The sequence below is a fragment of the Rhinopithecus roxellana genome, chromosome 14 (assembly GCF_007565055.1).
Source record: "Rhinopithecus roxellana isolate Shanxi Qingling chromosome 14, ASM756505v1, whole genome shotgun sequence".
Taxonomy (NCBI): domain Eukaryota; kingdom Metazoa; phylum Chordata; class Mammalia; order Primates; family Cercopithecidae; genus Rhinopithecus; species Rhinopithecus roxellana.
In genome coordinates this window covers 75,158,585-75,175,184 of record NC_044562.1, presented here as the reverse complement: position 1 = coordinate 75,175,184, position 16,600 = coordinate 75,158,585, and the positions used below count along the sequence as shown (strand labels likewise).

General features: G+C 42.3%; 1 protein-coding gene across 5 annotated transcripts in view; it reads left to right on the top strand.

The window, feature by feature from the left end:
- RAPGEF4 (Rap guanine nucleotide exchange factor 4) overlaps positions 1 to 16,600 on the top strand; it is a 315,123-nt gene that overhangs the window by 284,457 nt on the left and 14,066 nt on the right. For all 5 annotated transcript variants that reach the window (XM_030916805.1, XM_030916804.1, XM_030916806.1 and 2 more), the window contains 6 exons: positions 4,600 to 4,725; positions 5,110 to 5,288; positions 8,191 to 8,281; positions 11,925 to 11,975; positions 14,137 to 14,224; positions 14,641 to 14,705. In XM_030916805.1, coding sequence (XP_030772665.1) covers positions 4,600 to 4,725; positions 5,110 to 5,288; positions 8,191 to 8,281; positions 11,925 to 11,975; positions 14,137 to 14,224; positions 14,641 to 14,705 — 600 coding nt within the window. The remainder of the gene's footprint in view (positions 1 to 4,599; positions 4,726 to 5,109; positions 5,289 to 8,190; positions 8,282 to 11,924; positions 11,976 to 14,136; positions 14,225 to 14,640; positions 14,706 to 16,600) is intronic.

Sequence of the window (16,600 nt, the reverse complement as noted above, 5' to 3'; positions counted from 1 at the left end):
GGTAAACCACATCCAAGTTTAGGGAGAGAGTTTACATAAGGGATGCATGAGTAGGTTTCAAGATTAATCAGATCAGCTCTTATAGGTATCAAGATTCTCTTCCTTGGACTTCTTAGAGTTTGTTTCGGGCTCATCATAATCCTGATTTTTTGTACCATTTTGTACACTCCAGTGAAGATAGGTGGATTTTTACCATATTTTGAATTCACTTGGAGAGGAACTTAGCAAATGTGACATTAGTTTTCCTGCTAATCCCTCATCCATCACAGCCCATAAGCACACTCACCTTTCCTCAACCACCAGCCTTATAAGATCTGAGTCTGTCCCCAGCCTTTTCCGTGTATTTTTTCAGTCATCTACACTCATAGCTTTCTAAATAAATATTTCTCAATACTGAGGGATTGAAAAAAGTGTCATAAATGAGTCGTGCTGCCCTCTCCTGGAAAGGAAAGCCCTAAAAAGCCAGACCAGCTGCAGCCCCTTCAAAGGTGCTATGTGACATGTTACTGCACGGGTGCTGGGGACTCTTGCCAGTAGGTTCTTGGCCGCAGTACCAAATGACGTGGCGCAGAGACAGGGAGTGTGGACTGTCTTCAGCTCCCTGTGGTGTCTGATACTAACTTTCTAAACCTCTGTTTGTTGGCACACAGTCCCGCAGCCTTCCAAGTTCTTAATCCTTGCTTGTCTTCTGTTGTAAGGCCTCTGTCATTGGAAGGAATGTTCTCTGCATTGAGTACCCTGGGCATAAACTTCTTCCCTATCAGCGCTCTGCCATTCATTGTGCTGTGAGAGGCCAAACCTTACCTGCCTCACATAACTGTGGACAGGGAGCTCCTTCTCTGGCTTTCTAAAGATTCCCTTTGAGGATAGTCCATTGAGGAGGAGTCTCGCAGAGGATGACCCTGCGGTAGAGAATGTTGGCCACACTCTCTGATCTACCCACATATGCTTCTGCAGGGTCTGCTCTGTGCCTGCGGCTGTGCTGGCTTCTGTGAGACACTAAATCCAGAGCCTCTGTCCTTACCGCAGTTACGCCCAAGCCAGAGAGATGAGACTAACACAAGCAGCCTAGAATAGAACAAGTCTTAGTGTTCGATCTTAGTCTTACATTGCGTGGTCTACAATAGAATTAGTAGAGTGCAGGCAAGTCAGCCTCGTGGTTAAGGGTTCAGATTCTGAAACTTTACTCTCTTCACATTTTATTTAAGTATAAATGTCAGTACAGAGCAAATTCCTATAAAACTCCATTGTACTATAATGTGATTCTACTTTTATCCATTCGCTGGTTCCTCAGACTTTTACTTAGTACCTACCACATCATCGCAGGTGTTGTAGATGGTTCTGGCTCTGAAATGGTCTTGAAGATAAATCCATGGTGGTCCGTGGACCTCAGTAAACAAACAGTGTAGTGAGGGACCCCAGCATGTGATCAGTGAGGATGCAGTGTAAAAAGCGCCACAGCAGAGCTAGACACAGAGGGTGTGGGAGCACGAGGAAAGGGAGATGCTCTGGGTGGCTCACCTTAGCCATCTCTTTGTCACTGACAATCCACACATCCCTTTTATGTCTTAGTTTCCTCATCTGGAAAATGGGAGGATAACAATGCTGTTCTCCCAATTACCCCTCTCCAGCCTTAGCAAAGAAATCATGGCTCAAAAACCGTGGGGAGAAAATGCATGAGAGTTCTGTGTCTGTATGTAGGCAGCTTTCAGATCTGTCTGGGCAATGCAGGCCCCACATAAGCTCTGCTGTGCCTTATCTGTAGGACATTTCCACAGAGCTATGTACGAGAAAATGGCCCAAGGAGACACTTCCCTGGGGTCCAGGGTGAGCATTTAAATTCCCCACTTCTAAGAGAGAAGCACCTTTTGCTGCTCAGATTGCCTCTTCCTTGGCTCATGGAAGGGGTCAACGTGCCCTTTGCTGGGAGGGAGACTTGGTGAGCCCTGCCCACTGAAAGAAAAGTTGAGGCTCAACAGAGCTTTCTGTTGCTCTCAAAAGGGATGCAGGAGTGATAGACCAGCATCCACGACTAAAAGAACTTTGCATATTTCTTAATATTAGACTCTTCCCTGTGTTGTTAGGTAAACTTATCCACCTTACGTAAAGTTATTAAAGCCTCAAGGAGAAGAAAGAGCGAGGTGGACTGGGAATCTCCAATCCTGAGGAGAGAGTGAACAGCAGGAATAACGTAGGAGGGGCAGCTCCACAGAGCAGCAGAGGGGCTGTGTTCACAGCAGCTGCAAGAGGGAAGGAAGAACATGCAGGGCCAGTTTGATCCTCTGAGAGGCAGTCCTAACTCCTAAAATGTATAAGCTTCCCCAGCCTTTTTTACCTGGGACCTACCCTGGTTGAAATCAGTCTCCTCATTTGCTTCCATATGCTTCTTGCCCATCAGCTTTGGTTTGTTCCCTAAGATTTAAAACTTTGGAATCACTTTTCTTCCCTGCCCCCTGTCCCCTGCATAGAGTAAATTGGGAGCAACAGTATTTAGCTCCTACATCCAGGTATTGTACTGATCACACTTTTCTGTGTATTTGCATTGCTGCAGCACTTCTAGAAAGTGAACTGATTTGGGGGAGAGGACCTCCTTTGTGCCAGGCACTGTATTTACATGATTCACTGAAATCATTCCTATCCAGTTCTCTTAACAAGCCTAGGGATAGGTATCATGACCCCAGTTTACCAGAGCTGGAAACAGACACTCAAGAGATTAGGGAATCAATTCAAGTCTATGCAGTTAGAGTAGGGTTTATATTCACAGTCACTTGCACTCTAAAGCTGACACTCACCTGGTCTATTATTGTTACAAAACACAACGTCCTAATCTGGTACACGAAGACGTGCTACTAACTGTTCATGCTGTCCATGGGGATCCCCTGTGCTCTCTGCTCCTGCCAAGCAAGTTTCATGACAGCTTCCCCACCTTTATGCCCTTGTGGCCATCCTTCCACCCCAAGGGACCATCCTGGATGCTCAGGGAAAACCTTGCTATTCTGACCTGCCCGAGCTTGTCTCCTTCATCTTTTAAAGCCCAGCTTCTTCAAGATCCTGTTCAGACCACACATTCATTCCAAATACCCAAAAACTTCCAAAAAATCCATTCATGTTCCCCTCCTGTTTATCTCTATACCTGGGTGTCACCTGTGTTGTTGCTTCTGTCCCTTTATACATGCAGATAAGGACCAGCAGCAGATGCTGTCTGTGTGGAGTGCTGTATGGGCCAGGTAGAGTTGATTCCCTTCAACTGTAAGCTTGCTTGGTCCTCTCCTAGACTGTAGACTTCCAAATGCAAGGACCGTCTACCTGCCGAACATGTAATTTCTCTAGTGCCCAGAATGCAGTAGGCATTTGTAGAATACAGTGATGATGAAAATGATGATGGATCTTGTATAATATTAGGACTTCTGACATGGATAGTATCTAAATATAGTTAGCATCATTTTGTTTTTATTTTTTATTTTATTTTATTTATTTTTTATTTTTTGGAGATGGAGTCTTACTCTTGTAGTCCAGACTGGAGTGCAGTAGCACCATCTAGGCTCACTGCAACCTCACCTCCTGGGTTTAAGCAATTCTTCTACCTCAGCCTCCCGAGTAACTGGCACTACAGGTACATGCCACCACGCCCAGCTAATTTTTGTATTTTTAGTAGAGACAGCATTTCACCGTGTTGGCCAGGCTGGTCTTGAACTACTGACCTCAGCTGATCCACCCGCCTTGGCCTCCCAAAGTGCTGGGATTACAGGCGTGAGCCACTGCGCTAGCCACTTTTGTGACTTTTGGAACTTTGTAATGTATATGTTGCCTATTTAGATATAAATCTATTGCATTATACATGCACTTCCCATATATGCGTCTCATTCATCTTCCTAAGTAAAAACACTTTAGATCATTTCTCATAAAATAAAACTGAGATAAGCAAGTCAGATGGAAACTTTTAGTGAGGGGTCTTCCAGAAAGTAGCAGAGGTTGGATTTCTACTGTCTAGCCCCAAACACCATGACCATGCGAATAACATCCTCAGCTCAACATCTGCCCAAGAGTACAGGAATCAGACGTCATTTGTAACCTCAGTTCACAGAGCTTTCCATCCCCTCATGACCCCAGGCAGTGTGTCCCAAGAGATGGAGAGGCAGCAGTGTTACCATGGCCACTGGCAGTAGGAAGTAGCACTGTGGATGAACGTCCCAAACTGCCATGCCATTACCTGCTTTACAGCAGCTTCAGTGGGAAATAGGAGAAAAAAGTCTCCCAGGACTTCTTCCATTTTTACCAGGGAAAAGAAGAGTTTCCAGGGACCTCCCAGGCCCAAGTGGAAAAGAAGAGAACCTCCACAGGTCACTCTTCACTGAATCTTATTTGCCGCGGTTCACATTTTTCGGTCAGTGGAATTGATGATAGTGATGATTGGTGACTATACAGACGACACTGAAGCAACTAGCATTGTGAGCAAAGGCATCTCGCATCAGAGTTTCCAGATATTCCTGAAAGCATCCATCTCCAGAATCCTTTCCCCTCAGAAACTCCTAAAAGCTTTCAGTGCTAAATACTTGTCTGTGTTGAGTTTCTGATATATTTTTGCATTATTATTCATAGACTCCCTTACCAGAACAGGAAGGCCCAACTATTGGAACAGTGGGAACTTTTGAACTGATGAGCTCCAAAGATTTAGCATACCAGATGACAATTTATGATTGGGAACTCTTCAACTGCGTGCATGAGGTAAGATGCAGGATCAGATGGGTTAGGAGCTCAGATAGCAAGGATAAAGTCTGCTGGCATTGCTTAGTTTGTAAGTGCTAATATGTGCTACAATATGGAAACCACATGACAATTGTTTTGCATACTGAGTTTATCAATAAAGCCTGCTATAAAGCCTTTGAGTATTAAAGAAAAATCTTTACAGTATGCCATGTCTTCCTGTGTATATTAAGCCAGTAAAACCTAGTTTATATTTATATATTTAACAAGCCTCATGGAAGCCTTTCAAATCTGATTGAATTCACATTTGCTGACCAGTAAAACACTGTCTTGACAAATAGAGAAACCTAGCTGGTGTTTTGATTTAAAAACAAATAAGCGAAATTGTTTTCCTTTCTTTTCTAGCTGGAGCTAATCTATCACACATTTGGAAGGCATAATTTTAAAAAGACCACAGCAAACTTGGATTTGTTCCTGAGGAGATTTAATGAAATTCAGTTTTGGGTCGTCACTGAGATCTGCCTTTGTTCTCAGCTAAGCAAGCGTGTTCAGCTATTAAAAAAATTTATTAAGATAGCAGCCCAGTAAGTATATTTAGCTTAGAAACAGAAAAAAAATGTTGAGCTCTGTTTTCATTTTGTCTTCTTAGACTACACCTTAAAAAGAAAAGCAGGATCTAGGAATTGCTAAAGGGCCAAACACAGGGTCTTAGGAATAATCGAACTCTCGTAATGGATCTCTTCTAGATTTTGTAGCATTTAAACATCAATAGATGAATTAACTTCTTACAGCACTGATGCTGGAATCAAAGTTGTGACCTCTCTTTACTCCTTGCTTTCTTCTCAGACGGTTTTGCTTCCTTTAGTTTAAAGATTCCTTCCGTAAACAAAGTTCCCTTATACTTCGAAAGTTCAGTTGAAAAGGATCTTGAAGTCAGTGTCCAGCATGACACATTCTCATCAGTAGAGGGCAGTGCAGCATGCATGAACAGCAGCACATCCAGCCCAGCCAGAATTAAATCGGTAAAATGCATGCAAGCTAACCTGGTACATGAAAATCATCACTATAAACATCAGAAAAAGAAGCTTCCATCTTATAAATATTCTATTAAACAGCACTTCATGGGAAACAGTTTTTTTTACTGTGGGGGCCAGTTAGAGTTCTCCCTGACATGAATTTAATCTTCTCCTGCTACTTAGATATGCCTGACAACCTCCTGTTTACTTCCATGTTTTTGGTATCACCACGGTGCTAAAAATAAAATGCTAAATGTGGCCTGTGGCTGTGAGACTTCTTTCCTTTCTAAATGCAGGGAGCTCTAGCACACAGGAAGGCTGAGAGCACAAGTGATCCCAGCTAGACAATTTTCTTGACCCAAAATCAAACATGGAGTTTGATTTCCTGGGCTAAACAAAGAAGTAAAGGCTGCTTGACATTTTATACATATCAATTTGCCAGACACCTGAAATTATTTGCAAACAACTTGAGGGTTCAATAGAATACCAAATCCCTTGGATTCAAAAGCTGCTGTTAATATGGCAAAGCTGGCTATTTTAATAAAGGTTTGGTAAAATGGTGCCTATGAATTTCTGGTTCAGAATATAGCCACTTTCCCTGGTAGCCTGAACAGCCTTATGGCAATGGACAAATGCCTTGACGTATTTGGAATGAGCTGATTATGGAAACTATGACAAGATGTGCTTTCCCGTTAGAAGAAGCACATTCTCTCTCTTCACCTTAGCCTGGCAGTGCCCAATGCAACAAGAAGAGAGAGGAAATCTGCACACAAACATGGGAAGCCAGAAAACCTTTTGGGGCCTGATCCTGTTATTTTACAGAGACAACATGGGAGAGCCTTTCAGAACACCCAGGACTTTTTTTTTTTTTTTTTTTTTTTTTTTTTTAAGTTTTTGCTTTTCTTATCCCTCTCCCTTCTGTTTATGTGAACGAGTAGGTGGACTTGGCCTTCAGTATACATTAGTTTATGTTATTTAACCATTATTAAGCCCTGTGCTGAGTTTGCTGTCCTATAGGAGAAGCTGTTTACACAGCCCAGCTGAAGAAGACTGCAGACTTTTTAAATCCAAGATCTACAAGAATGAGGTTGAAACCTCGTGACAGTAGCATCTGTTTTACTTGATATTTTTAGAGAATTTCAACATATTTGGTTGAAGCTCTTTGCCTACCCAGAGCTGTGTGAAGTTGGTGGAAGCAGATGTTATAATTCCTCTGTTTACATTGGCGGAGACTGAGACATAGAGACATTTTATGACTTACATAGGGTGATAAAGTTAGCTGATAACAAGGCAGTGACTAGAAAGGCAGGTCTACAGCCCTGCATTTATTCTTTCAAGATCACCTAATGAGACAAAGGCAAACACATAGATGCCATCGTACACCTGCCTTTAGCCCCAGGTGTCTTCTAAATAACATTCAGCCCCTGAACTCAGACCCATTGTCCCAGCACACCAGTGGGAGCATACACACTAGCTTCTCTGAAATATGTTCTCCCTCTCCACACAGACAATTTAAGAATTACTCTTTGCTACCTTTGCAATGGGTAGCAAATGCAACAATTTAGTCTGTTTCAAAAATGTTAATCCAAACAGGATTTCATTATGATATAGTCAATTTCGATAACCATATTGATTCAGGGTGAAGGATTTATGCTTATTGCAAAATGAATTCTTTCCCTTTTCAGGGACCTGGTATGAAGAAATTTGGGGTTCCTTTTTCTAAAAAATTAAACCAAGTACCTGTGTTAAACATCATCATTCTAATAAGAATTTCTGTTTTTTTCCACATGTCTCATTCCCAAACATATATTCATAAAAGCTAATAATGGCATAAGTACAGATTCAAAATTATCAGCTTCATTGATGTCCGTAAAACACAGAAAAGGTTATTTATTGGTCGGTTGTTTAGGTTACTTCTCAGCTTTAAAATTCCTTGAGATTAAGTGCCCAGCCTATAGAGATCACGCCTTATAAGTTGATATTTTTCAACAAACTAGAAGCATTTGCATGGCAGGTAGAAGCCATGGTGGCTGCAGCCGTGAGACTCCCTTAGTGCCCGCTCAAGCTGCCAGAGGAGGGTATCCACCTTCAGGCTGAAGGTCTAGAAATCTCCAAGGACATCTCACCTTTTTTCTTTCCCCATGAGATATTTCCCTCTAGGTCCAACAAGGCTTTTAGCAAGTTGGGGATTATAATAACAACCCCTAGGGCAGGTGTCTTTAAATTCCTTCTCAAATCCCAAACCTCAATGGCCAACGTCTTCCAGCTTTCTAAAACCACAGTGAGAAATCAAACAGCAGAACGTGGTCACCCAAGTGGAACGTTTACAGTGCATTAAATCTATCATTGCCTGTTCTCGTAAATGAGTCCTGACAAATATTAATGACTATCAGAAAAATAGAACTCTAATTTTTTTTTTATCTCACTCAGAAGTAACATTTTACTCAAACACACATCTCTTGTGTTTCAGCTGTAAGGAGTATAAAAATCTGAATTCCTTTTTTGCCATCGTCATGGGACTAAGTAACGTTGCTGTGAGCCGCTTGGCACTAACGTGGGAGGTAAGCTTCAGCTGGGATCCAGCTGTGACTTTTGCCTTAGGAATAAAAACACAGGCTCACCAGTGAGCTTTTTAATAGAAATATCACTCACACTAGTATAACAATGGGAAAGGTGGTATACTTGGAGGGAGGTGACCTGTCTCCTTTTTCCAGTTGTCTCAGAGGGAGAATTTTTAAAAGATATTGTCCTTTTGTGTATGGAGAGTGGGGGAGACGAGGAGATGTCTACTTCTTGATATACACAATGTAAATAAAAATAAGTCCAGTTCCTAAGTATAACATGAAGGACCCACATTGCTTGGAATGACTTCGTAAGTTTTGCTCATAGATTCTATTGTTCTCTGAAATGTCTGCTTGTTGCTTTTGCCATAAATCTTATTTTTAATTGAAAGAGGACCGAAGATCCATTTTTATCCAAGTACTCATTTTGCTTCTGGAAGGAAGAGCCAGGAAGCCAACTGTTTGCAGCAGTTGAGTACTAAGTGTCTCCTCACCACCTAGCAGACTTCTCTCTGCAGAAAGGAGCAACAGTTGGCTAATACTCAGTTTGGGGCAAAAGTGAGGCAGGTGTTTTGTGAGTTTCTGTAGCAAATATAATGAGTGGTTTGTCGAGAGTTGGGTATTCAAGCTAGAAAACATCTTCATTTATTATTAGCTTTGTACTCAAAATGTGCTTGACCTCTTACACGTGGCATATAGTTGAAGAAATACTAATCTCTAATAGAGCATACATACAGAAATAGACTCATGCTAAAAATAAAAAAGTGTGTGTAAGTGGGACACAGAAAGAGGGCAAGGAGTATATATTAGAGACCGAACTTGCAATGGTGCTTAAAGGCAGCTGTTTGCATCTCTGAATGCTTTTCTGAAATTATTTTCTTCCCCATGTCCCTCTTGCAACGATTTTCTTTTCCCGTCCCTCCTAAATGTTTCCATTGTTTGTAGGGCAGGTCCTCACAAGTCCTTCTGTCTTGGGTTTCTCTTAAAATTCCAGGCAGATGCAGCACACAGCAGCTCATCCCCTGAATATAGGAATGAGGGAATTGGTGAGGCCTGCGTGCCACGCAGCTATATCATCTTCCAGTTAGTAAAAGGACGGAGCTTGTGCTGCCAAGAGATCTAAGCACAAAGCCATACTGCAGCTCCCTCGTTTTATAGCCCAAGGTTCTTGGGATCGCTGGAGACCTAGGGTCCTCCTGCAAAGAGTCTGCCTTCCCCAGTCAGCTTCCAGCCTCTAATCCCCCTGCCACAGAGTCCAAATGAGTTGGTTGGGAACATTTTTAAAAACCGTAAAGCCTCAAAGGGTCCAAGGAGGCCAGGTGTGGGTACCACAGATCAGCAGCCAGACAATAAGAACAGAGCATGCGAGAAACACTCTCTGAACCCCCTTTCCCAGTCTAAAGAAAAGAATAGGAGGCTGCTGAAGAGGGTGCAGGCAGCAAAAGGAGATAGCTAACTGGCCAGTCCTTCAGTTTCACTAGAGATGGGAGTTTTGTGAGTCTATGAGCTTCTGTTTTCAACACTGAATATTGCTGCAAAGAGGAAATTATCCTTTCATCATTTATAAGCGTTTATTTTTTAAGGTGAAGTATAATTCTATAATTCTGTAGGGGAGATTTCATTCCTAAGCACCTTTGATTCTAGGTTATATACCTGCATTTGCTGAGAAAACCTCCCAAAAGTCTCCCATGCAACTCCATTGAGTACCACAGTGACCACACGAGCAGTGTGAGAAATGGCGCCTGGCCTCACAGAACTAGGGGATGCGTGTGGAACAGCCAAGGAACAAAAGAGAAAAGAAAGCCAGAGCACACAATAAAGGGAAGGGCTCAAAACTGAGCAGGAAGTCCAAGCTGAGATGAAGCAAATGGTCTCAGCCTCGGCCCTGGTGACATCTGGAGCAGGACAGTTTTTGGTCGTGGAGACGTCTTCTGTGTTGTAGGACAATTAGCAGCATCCCTGGCCTCTCGCCACCAGATGCCGGAAGCACCTCTTACCACGCACCACCCCGGCTGTGACAACAAAAAAAAGTGCCTGTACACATTACCAAATGCCTCCTGGATTGGCAGGATGGCCCTACTGAAAACTCTGCTCTAGAAGCATGGGGGGTGAATACATAGTAGTATTGAAAATGAAAGAAACATTTTTTGTATTGCCCTGTGCCCTACTGTCTTTGACCTAAAAGAAAGCTAAGTAAAGAAAGAGAACAGATGACAGAGGTCTAGCCAAAAACATAATCCAGTCTTAATTTTTAAATGGACTATATTCAGTAAGTCCATGTTTTTGCATAACTTGGAGATCTGGATGCTCTGTGTGGGGTGAGATCCTGGCATCCTCTGATGCCCATCCCAGCTTTCAGCCATATGAATAGTCCCCTCTAAGTGAGGACATCAGGTTTTCCTGAACCATAACTTGAAATGCCAGAAAAATGAGTTTGGAGGATATACAGGAGACTAGATTTTAGAAACAAAAATCAGAGTTTTACAGATGTTTAAATGGAAAATGACAAACTGAGATAGGAAAGAGAAAGAGCCAAGAAGAGCCGTTCTGTGGACTGCAGAGGCCCAACTGGTGAATCAGCTGTTGAAGGTAGGCTTTACTGTTCAAAGCCTCCTCCCAGATGACCCAGGAGTCTCTGAGGCCCAGGGGTTGGTTGATGAGTTCCTAGTCCTGGGATGGGAAACATATCATACAGCTCTATCTTGACTTGGCCTTGTCAGAAGAGAGAAGTGAAAGGTTCGGCTTTACTGAAAACTCAGGAACTAAGCAAAGTAGGAACCAATAAATTGCAAGATGATTCAGTATTCATCTATTGGTGTAGATATATGGGTGCAGTAAGTGGTGTTGAATCATTTGCCAAAATAAAAACATGAGAAATCAGTAAATTGATAGAGCTGTCCAATTTTGTACTATAGGAAGGCATGTGGGAGAAATAAATGCTCATGTAGAAAAGCATGGCACATGTGAGAGACGAGACAGCGGAAAAGGAGGCAGGGGATGTGAATTACAGGCTCTAATGAGAAGCAGCTGTGTGACTCTGGGCCAGTCATTGAAACTGTGAGACTTAATTTTTTCCATCTGTAAAACACAGGCTTAATCTATTCAAATGAATATTTAGGGAGTACTATGTACCCAGTACTTTTTTAGGCACTGAGAAAAATGTCAGTAAACAAAACGAATAAAAATTCTTATTCTCATGTTGTTTACCTTGTAAGGGAGGAGGAGGGTTGCAAGAGATAGTTTCATAAGCTCTTTTATTGCTAATATTCTGTAATCTAAATTCCTGATTGTGGGAATCAGAGAGTTTTAAAAAGTGTCGGGGGAGGTATATTCAGACCTCTTATAGTCTGGGGAATGCAGTCCTCTTTATAAATCATCCAGTTCAGAAAACATTATAAAAGCAGTAACTCCAAAGCATTCACAGTTACTTTTGGTTCAATTAGGTTAAAGACGTTTAAAAGGCAAGTTCTCTATATTCTGGAAGATTATTCTCAAATGACAGGACAGATTACAGTCTGGCCTGTCTCAGAGATGTTTGATTAAGAGCCAATAGAAATATATTTCCCCTAGAAATGGTAACCCATGATACATATCTAGATATTGAATCTGACATATGCGTGTGGCATTTTCATTTCATTAACAGAAACTGCCAAGCAAGTTCAAGAAGTTCTATGCGGAGTTTGAAAGTTTAATGGTAAGTGACAGTGGCTTCTTTATTCTGTTCACTGTCTACATTAATCCAATTTCTGATTAGCTGAATTGAAGTTCTCATTTCAGAAATTTTATCTGTCCTTGTATGACTTTAAGAAGTTTATGATCCCTTTTAGTGCTGCTAAAACAAGCATGTCTGACTAATGAATGGCACCCTCAGGAACTAATTTAAAGAGGACTTATGTCCCGCATAAGGTCAATTTGTATAACTAAGAAAAGCAGTGTAATAGGGTCCTGTCCATCCAGCTCAGGTTGGCTATGGGTTGGAAGCTGCATTTTCCTTGGCTTGCCAAAATTATTTTTCCCCATTGACTGGGAGGTGTTAGACAGAAAAGGAGTGAGCTGGGCTTGCTGGGAGTGATGGGCAGGTTTCAGAGGGCAAATCGGAACAGGGATCGGCCGTACAGGGCAGAGAGTGAGTGAGCCAGACACCCAGGAAGAAGGTGGGCCTTCAGGAAAAGGGGGATCTTGCAGTAGAGGTTTATTTTTGCTTTCAAAGGAAATCTCTCACCTTGGCTCCTGTAGGCGAATCTCCTTTTCAAACAAGAAAGGGAAAACAAAAAAATTTTTTCATGCCATAAGTGAAGTTATTTTAAAACACAAATCAGGCCGGGCCCAGTGGTTCATACCTGTAATCCCAGCACTTTGGGAGGCCAGGAAGGGTGGATCACTTAAGGTCAGGAATTCGAGACCAGCCTGGCCAACATGACGAAACCCCGTCTCTACAAAAAATACAAAAATTAGCCAGATGTGGTGGCCTGCACCTGTGGTCGCAGCTACTCAGGAAGCAGAGATGGGAAGATCGCTTGAGCCAGGAGGTGGGGGCTACAGTGAGTAGTGATTGGGCCACTGCACTCTAGCCTGGGTGACAGAGTGAGACCCCATCTCAACACACACACACACACACACACACACACACACACACACACAAATCAATTTGTGTAAGTCTACCTTTCTTTTGTAGCTATATTTGATTCAGAAATACAGTTGAGCCTTGAACAACGCAGGGGTTAGTGGCACTGACACTTCCTCCACCCCCATGCAGTAGAAATATTGAGTATAATTTTTTATTATTATTATTATTTTGAGTCTGGGTCTCACTCTGTCACCAAGGCTGGAGTGCAGTGGTGCGATCATAGCTCATTGCAGCCTCAACTTCTTGGGCTCAAGCAATCCCCCCACCTCAGCCTTCCAAGTAGCCTCCCAAATTATTTTTTATTTTTTTTTAAAAATACAGGTCTTGGCCGGGCACAATGGCTCACGCCTATAATCCTAGCACTTTGGGAGGCCGAGTTGGGCAGATCACGAGGTCAGGAGATTGAGACCATCCTGGCTAACACGGTGAAACCCCGTCTCTACTAAAAAAAAAACAAAAATAATTACCATGGTGTGGTGGTGGGCACCTGTAGTCCCAGCTACATGGGATCCTGAGGCAGGAGAATGGTGTGAACCTGGGAGGTGGGGGTTGCAGTGAGCCCAGATCACGCCACTGCATTCCTGCCTGGGGGACAGAGTGAGACTCCGTCTCAAAAAAAAAAAAAAAAAAAAAAAATAGGGGTCTCACTTAGGGTCTCACTATTTTGCCCAAGCTGGTTATGAACTCCTAGGCTCGAGGGATCCTCCTGCCTTGGCTTCCAAAAGTGCTGGGATTATAGGCATGAGCTAGCATGCCCGGCCCAAGCATAACTTATGACTTTCCCCAAATTTAACCACTAATAGCCTACTGTCGACTAGAGGCCTTACTGATAACATACAGTCAATTAACACATACTTTGTATGTTATATGTATTATTATGTACTATATTCTTACAATAAAGTAAGTTCGAGAAAAAATGATATGATAATCATAAGGAAGAGAAAATGTACTGACTGTTCATTAAAGGAAAGTGGATCATCATAAAGGTCTTCATCTTTGTCCTCTTCTTGTTGAGTAGGCTGAGGAGGAGAAGGGGTTGTTGGTCTTACAGTGTCAGGGATGGCAGAGGCAGAAGAAAAGCCATGAATAAGTGACCCACACAGTTCAAACCTGTGTTGTTCAAAGGTCAGCTGTACCTGACTGTGGGGCGACAAGGCAGGTGTATTAGGAAGTAACGAAGGGTGGTGTATGCGTCACCGGTCATTATCATCTCTTTTTCTCTCCTAAGGACCCTTCAAGGAACCACAGGGCCTACAGGCTGACGGTTGCTAAGCTGGAACCTCCTCTCATCCCCTTCATGCCTTTGCTCATTAAAGGTAATCCTAATAAGATGCACAGGCCAAGCAGGTGATGAGTATTTGGGGGAGGGAAATGAACAATACCTTGATAAGATTGATTACTTAGGGAAAAATGATTGATCCCCTCCTTCTGCCGTCTTTGTCATCTCCTCTCAGCCCTGACTTTTCAGAAAGGGTCGGAAAGATGACTGGAGGAGCAGGGATCCACGATTTGGAAAACTTGTTAGTGAAACAGAAGATTAGTTTAAAAATTTTACTAATCTCAGGTGAAGTGATTTAGAAAGTTAAACACCTAGCATTAAAGGAACTATTATCAGCTTTTTTCAGCTGTAGTGTTATGCAAATCTGCCAGCATAATCTAATGGTGCTATTGTGCTTTCTTAGTATGACATATTTCCATTAGTGATTAGAATGTGGCTTTTATTTCTTTACAGATATGACATTTACTCATGAGGGGAACAAGACATTCATTGACAATCTAGTAAACTTTGAAAAAATGGTATGTGCGGTATTATAACCTTAACCACAATGTGTTTTTAAAATAAAATTTGCATTTGTTCTAATAAAGGAAATAATTTCCATATATGCTGCCCTGTTAAAAAGGTAGTTACACATAAAGGAGTTTTGAAATATTTGGTTCAAATTGGCTACCTGTTCTATTCTGTCAGTTCTCTTTTGTGAAACTGAATAGTATTTGCGTTGTGGTTCACAGCAGCAGCTGGCTTTTGTGCCGTGTGTTTCTTCCTTGGCAGCCTGTTGCTGAAATGCACAAATGTTCCTGAGTGACTTCCATGTTGTTGTTTTGCTATAAGGTTTGCGGAACTAGACTGCCCCAGGATGCCTTTGAAAGGTTTATCTGCCAAGCCTGACTCTAGTGCCTGTAGGTAAAAGGCAACTCTACGCCTTTATTGTGGAGGATTAATCTCAATGTGTATTGCTTATCCCAATAAAGTTCGCTCAAGTTCAGAGAAGGAACATGATAATCTTCATAATAAAAAAAAATTTTTTAATCTTATTTTTAATACTTTTATATATTTATTTATTGTTGGAGACAGGGTCTCTCATTGTCACCCTGGCTAAAGTGCAGTGTTGTGATCATAGCTCACTATAGCCTCAAACTCCTGGGTTCAAGCGCTCTTCCTGCCTCAGCCTCCCTAAGTGCTGGGATTACAGACATCAGCTACTGCGCCTGGCCTAGAAAATTTTTTTCACAACAGATGTGGAACTGGCACATATTCAGTATTTTCTAGCCTCCCTCCTCCTAGTCCTTACTTCTAACAGGGTGGGGTGGGGGGCGGGGGAAAGCAGGGTTACCTGGCTTAAGTTACTTCGCAGTTTCTTTTCTTATTTTCTGTGAAGCAATAAAGCAGATCATGCCAAAACCTTTCTTTAGCTGCATAGTGCATGCTAATGGAATGATCATTGTCTTCTGAATCCTTTGGCTGCAACCTGGTGGCTGGAGTGTTGGAGTGCTTTATCTCTCTCTGGGTGAGCATTTGCCCAGTCATGAACTGCAGTGTGAATGTGGCGCTGTGGGAAAAGCCAAGGACCTGGAGTCTGGGAGACACGACGTTCAGTACACAGTTCCATCACTTTATAGCTGTCCCTTAACTTCTCTGTGAGTCAGTGTCCCCAACAGAAAATGGGAATCATGCCCGGCCCATCTAGCTCTGGATTATGTAAGCCATAAAGTGCTATAGACTTCTTATCAGAAAACTGTTATGCTAGTTGTTTCTTGAAATCAAGCTGGCACGTGTGACTCCAGGAGAATCTGAAACACCCTGCAGTCATCCTGCAAGGATCTGCAGCATTCAGTCTGGGGAATGCACTTATTGCAAAGCTCCGTCTGGCCAAATGCAGCTATTGCTGGGCACTGTGTCTTAAGCTTCTTATGAAATAACACATGAGTGCACACTCCTCAAAGACAGTTTACACTAGACCGCAAATATTTCCTCAGCAGTCTTCCTTCCCACCCCTCACACCAAAGGCAGGGTGTGAACATCTTATTCCTGTGTCAATGTAATAATTGTTTGATCAAAGTAAACACTATTTTTTGCTTACTTATTAGTATGGATAATTAAACAATTCCTCTGACTTCCCAGAAAGAAAGTCTGTTTTCCAGAAATGGAAGACTTGGCAAATGGGTAAAGAAACTTCTGGATTACTTATGCAGAAATGCAAACTGAGGAATGGCTAAGCCAACTATTTAACTATAAAATATACACGTGCACAGAGATGTAGAAGTCAGCGTTTCCTAAAGAGTTGACTGAGCTTTAGAAGTTTTGATGGCCAACATTCTCAGCAAACTAACAGAGGAACAGAAAACCAAACACTGCATGTTCTCACTCATAAATGGGAGCTGAACAGTGAGAAAACGTGGACACAAGGAGGGGA